This window comes from Lolium rigidum, chromosome 3, assembly GCF_022539505.1.
Source record: "Lolium rigidum isolate FL_2022 chromosome 3, APGP_CSIRO_Lrig_0.1, whole genome shotgun sequence".
Taxonomy (NCBI): domain Eukaryota; kingdom Viridiplantae; phylum Streptophyta; class Magnoliopsida; order Poales; family Poaceae; genus Lolium; species Lolium rigidum.
In genome coordinates, this window is record NC_061510.1 from 33055264 (window position 1) to 33061041 (window position 5778).

At 44.8% G+C, this 5778-nt stretch overlaps 1 protein-coding gene across 1 annotated transcript; it reads left to right on the forward strand.

Moving 5' to 3' along the window:
- Positions 1-2880: 2880 nt before the first annotated feature.
- LOC124695497 (cyclin-dependent kinase inhibitor 5-like) lies at positions 2881-5362 on the forward strand. The gene is made up of 3 exons (XM_047228337.1): positions 2881-3233; positions 4685-4882; positions 5010-5362. Exons 1-3 carry the CDS (start codon positions 2881-2883, stop codon positions 5077-5079), a joined length of 621 nt encoding a protein of 206 aa, XP_047084293.1. The 3' UTR covers positions 5080-5362.
- The last annotated feature ends 416 nt before the right edge of the window (positions 5363-5778 follow it).

Sequence of the window (5778 nt, forward strand, 5' to 3'; positions counted from 1 at the left end):
TAAATCATTCTAAATTTTCTCAACATGACCCACACGATGCATCCCTAAAAAATATTCTCACCTTCATGTGGTCCATCTCAAACTCCATGAATGATTATCTTTTGGTAGTAAAAAGGGAGGGCCATAGAAAATCAATATCAGTGCACAAAAATACAAAACAACTTAGAGATACTTGATGTTGTTGATGTTCCCATGTATGTGAAACAAGAGCACAGAAGAGGAGAGTGAAATGGGACACCCTCACAATTGATATGATTTTTTCACATAAAAACAATCTGTAAAACTTCCTAATATGGTATTTTTTACTTATAAAATATATACAAGTGGGTGCTACAATGTTCTATAAAGTAAAATTACAAAGTTTAAAGCAGTTGTTGCATTCCTTCTTCCAATCTAGGCTTATCCCTATGCATAATGAGCTTTAAACCCCCCTTAAAGAACCATGCACATTTAGCATGGTTGATGTCTTGACATCAAAGATAATTCTATTTATATGGTTCCATAAAGGCCAACATCCATTTTCTATTATTCTCTTTCTTCGAACCGGAAGTATGCTTACGATGTACGAATTAGTATTCCAGTCCATATTTAATTTCCACTAGAAACATTGGCTAAAATCACAACTGAAGAACATATGCATGCAACACTCTTAACAAGATCCTCAACTCCCCACCCCCATGTTACGGGCCTTGCTGTTCGATATCAACTCGGGCCTCATTGGTGCTGCTCACAATTGTGCTTACCGGGTGCTTATGAGATGCCTACGTAAACCTACTACCTTTAGTTGTATATGTTCAGCTGATCATGTTACCCCTTCTCGCCCTATTATCTTTCTTCCGCAAAATTCTTAGTGGAAATATATTGTAATCTATAGTGTACAATACAACCAAGCTGAATGATTTTGACGCCTCTAATGCTTTCATTGTAAAATATAAATGAAACAATGACCAATTCTAAAATGAGAATTCATTATTCTTGGTCTAGTTGGCCCAACACAACGGACATACCATTACAACTTGGACAATGCTGGTCGTGTTGGATTCAACAAATGGATGAGAATGGGACTACATTAAGCATGTGATTTACTTTCGCTATTAATCCACACTAACTAATCTAAAAATATGCACATATTTGAATTTGTAATGTGCTACTTATTTTTTTTCTTGTGCTTTCAAGTTTTATATGAAAATGTTGCCTCCACTTGAAATATAGACTAGTTTCACATTTACAAAATGTGCAACTACTCTTTGTGTAATTTGCAATGTGGTACTGAAACGTGTAAACATATTCTTTTGCAAACTACAAATATATATTTGGCACCAAACAATGTCGATCATATTTCTTCTTTGCGTTTTATTTTCCCTCTTGTTTGGCCAACTAACACTGGGGGGTTTATGGTGCTATTTTGTGCGTGCGTGCGTGCGTGCGCACGCGCTCAAGGATATATTATTTTGTGTATCTCGATTGGAATGTGAAACATATATATCTGAGCGTAAAAAAAAATATGTTAACCAAGGAGGTGAAGATGCAGTTTAATGACAACCATCATAAATTTTATATACACAAGGATATCTATAAGTTAGGTACAGCTAATTAAGATTTGTACTTTGAGCTCGTAAAATAATCTTTCATATGACACCGATAACAACCACCTAATTTTCGAATAAAATTTCCATGGTGAAGCAATATACAACTTCTATAATATATTCACATAATTTGGTTCTAGTAGGTTTTAAGGATTCCATGTCACCAAATTAGACATTGGTTAGTGGATGGATAGTCTTATCAATGCCATGATACCAAATCGGATGTTTGAAAATTAGTTCACTAAACCATGAGAAATGCAAAATATTCCATGTCACCGAACACTAATGGAATATTTGGATTATATTACTAGAAAACACAAGAGAAGGGACATAAGAATTTAACATAATCAATAATTCTAGACACACATCAGAGGGAAATTATTTTACTGGTGGTCCATTGAAATACAAATCCATTGCCTTTCTCCACCGGTTACCATTTTTATATTCTAGCCGGTGCATGCAATTTTTCATGCTATCAGATCCTAGGGCTCATTCGATTCAAAAGAACTATGTATAATTTTTTGGAGACTGGGATCCTTAGGATTCCTTTGCAATCTATCATGGGAGAAAAATCCTGTCCGCTCCAATCGCTTTTTACCATTTTGTTGTTTAAGGGGACATCTGACGAGATCGGACAAATGAAGGCGGAGCTCGAGGGAGTCCTTTTATTTTTTGAATTTATTTCGAAAACCATATTTGCAAGTTGGGAAATCTGAAAAAAGAAGAAGTTAAGATCTAGCCAATGATGTATCGTACAAGCATGCTGAATCTCATCGCAAAAATTCTCCGTACTTTTTCTACAAAAAAAATGATAAAATCTAACAAAAAAATTAAGGTTTCAAAAAAATGAACTATTCACAACACCAGAATCCACTTTTGTCATTTAGATGTGTCACCATTCCAATGTTGAAGAGACGTTCATATGGAGAAGTCATAAAGATGGAAACGATATTTGAATACTAGTAGCATGGATGAAATCCTTCAAGAAAGCAACTTTGAATTGAAATGCTAGTATTTCACATTCCCTTGCCACGTGTGCGCCACGCTTCTTTTGATCACAAAAAAATAATCCCATGGACGGTCATGTGTGGCAACACCACGCGGCGACACCAGCAACGCCCTGATTTCTCTGTATCTGCAAGTAAATAAATAGAGGAGCGGCATCGCCCATCGCCCGCCCGAGCGCGCCAAATCCACCCCTCCCGCCCTTTCCCCCTCGCTTCCCCCTCCCCATTATTCCCGGGACTGCCCCGCGCCGCCGCCGCCGCCGCCCACCCACCAACCAGCGCAAGCCATGGGCAAGTACATGCGCAAGAGCAAGGCCTCGGGCGAGGTGGCCGTCATGGAGGTCGGCGGCGCGCTGCTCGGCGTCCGCACGCGCTCCCGCACCCTCGCGCTGCAGCAGCGCACCTCCTCGCCGCTCAAGAGGGCCGACGACCCGCCCGTCGACCCCGGGGACTACCTCGAGCTCAGGAGCAGGAGGCTCGAGAAGCAGCCGCCGCCGCCGCCGCCGGGGACCAAGGACAAGGAGCCAGCCGCCGTCTCCGGGTGGAAGGAGCAGGCGGCGGCGTTCGCGGCCGAGGGATTCGAGGCCGACCTCGAGGCCTCCTTCGGGGACAACGTCCTGGATTGGGACGCCATGGAGAGGTGAGAACACTCTTCCTTTTCCCCCTTTTTACTCCTCTTCCGTTAGTCGTTGCTCCCCGGCTCAGTAATCCCTTCTTGCGCCCCATGAGATTAGATTGGATTCGACTGGATTGGCGTTTAGGGTTTATCTTGCACTTCCGCCGCGTCCGCTGCTGTTTCGTTCCACTCCCCATTAGCGCCGCCGCGTGGTCTCACACGAGCTCTTGAACCTCAATAAATCCCCTCCCTAGGCCACGGGATTCAAGTGCTGATTTCTCGAGCTCGTACCAATCCCTCCCCTGAAGCTTCCAAGAATCACCATCCCTTGCCGCCGACGACCTAATTAATTTCCCCAGAAACTTTTAGCCGTTGGCTGGCCGGACCGTGCAAGAATCCAAGAATCGCCTGTTGACCCGGCGCCAGGGGTAAAAAGCCCCCCAAATTTCCCCGCTCCCTCTCTCCAGAAAAGGCATATTCTTTGGTTCGAATAAAGACCCATTAATTAAGGCGCGCCTCCAGTTCCTCCAATCCCCACAATCAAAGCGGTGTTTGCACTTGATGGTCCACTAAACCCAGTGGAGCCTCCTCCAGCGTCCTTTCCCCCCATAGTGGCGGGGGAAAGATGGCCCCTTTCCCCCCACCCCACCATAGCCGCCCTCCGTTTTCAGCATTGGCCTTGAGTTGTTATCTCGTTGCTGGTAGGGACCTCGCCTCACTTCATCTCTACCAATCTTTTCCGAGAAATTTCAGTCCCCAAAAGCGACACTCCTGTCGCCGTCAAGAAAATCAAGATCCCATTTCTTGCGCTCAGTTGCTTGCCACCGCCCTTGGGGAAAATGGCATGGTGCTGCCGAGCTGCTCTCGTCATGAGTAGTCCTTGTATACCAGAGCGCCACGCCATTGAATGCCTCCTGGCCTGTTCGCTGCCTGCAGGGGTTTGCTGGGCCTTGCTTGAATGGACACAGCCGGACCACATTTCTTCAAATGTTTGTTTGGGTCAAAGGGATTTCCCTCCATTCCTGCAACCAGCCACTGCAGAGAAGATTATACTTACTTGATGGAGCCTTGGAGCAGTGTTCTTATTTCTCTAGCTCATTTTCTGAGATATAAATGTCTCAGTATTCTACCAATATCTTCAGCTACTTAGTTGGACTACTTTATTGGTATCATCTGGTACAAGACGTGGACCCTTCCTCTCCGGCATATGCATGTTGAACGCGCGCTGTATTTAGGTCGTTTGTCTCTGTTAGGCCAACTTGTTGTTTGTCAGTATATTCAATCATTCAGTGAGGTGCACCAATGATCAGCTAGTACACCTCATTGTGGGGTTACTTGTTAAAGAAGATCATGCCACAAGATCATGCCACAAACTAATTATGCTGAAACTACTGTAATTTGTTGTCATGCCAGTTCACCAAACCAGCTTGCACCTGTAGTTTCCAAGCTCTCAACTTTCATATTGTGCTTTGCAGGAGTACCAGGGAGACGACGCCTTGCAGCCTGATCAGGACCTCGGACACGATAAGCACCCCTGGCTCCGCAACAAGGACCAGCAACCCTTCGCGCCGCAGGATGCAAACGCCCATCTGCCGTTACATCCCGAGCTCTCTTGAGATGGAAGAGTTCTTCGATGCTGCCGAACGACAGCAACATCAGGCTTTCAGGGACAAGTAAGAGCTTGCTTCCTTTTTCCTCTTCACCTGAACATGCTGCTAATTATCTTATGCTGTAGTAGATATTGCACATATTGCAAAGAGAAAGTTACTAACACTGAATTGTTCTGTTCTAATCAATCAGGTATAACTTCTGTCCTGCGAACGAGTGCCCGCTCCCCGGACGGTACGAGTGGGCGAGGATAGACTGCTAAACCAGGAGCTCCTTACTGATTCTGTACACCAAATGACGATTAGCAGGGATATCAAGCCTGAGGAGGCGCAATGCAATAGCATTAGAGTTTCTTTATCTGCTGTAAAAATTTAGAGTTAGCCCACCCGTAGTAGCTCTCAGTGGCCGCCTGGCTGAGTTTCCTAGCCTCACTGTAACCGTTAACACCTCAATTCTGTAACCGAACCATCTGCTCTAGGCCTAGCTTAGCACCTTAATCATCTGTATCTCGATTCATCAGTTATCAGAGCTAAATTTTCTCTGCATATGCGTTGCTGTGATGAGTGAATGATCCTTTTGTCCATCCATCCATTGGAAAAGTTGGCATCTTGGCTGAAAAGCTGGCGTGGCCACTACCATGCTCCGCTTTCTAATCAGCAAGTTGATGCGAGCTTGGATGGATTCCACTGGGAGATACTCCATCGTGTGATGGGACTCGTGAGGTTACTGTTGTGCACCTGTGTGTTCATTTCATTTCCGTCGCGGTGACTGGATGATGATGATGATGATGCACCCTTGGACTGGACTGTGTGGTGAGTGACCTGATGAGGATGGCCATGATGGTGCTCATCATGGTCTCCCTGAATCCTTTTCTTGGCAGATTGCAGGTAGGTGCTGCAGCCACTTGTTGCCCTTTTCTTTTACTCACCAGGTAAACTGGTAAAGTTGCTCTTTTTGGCCC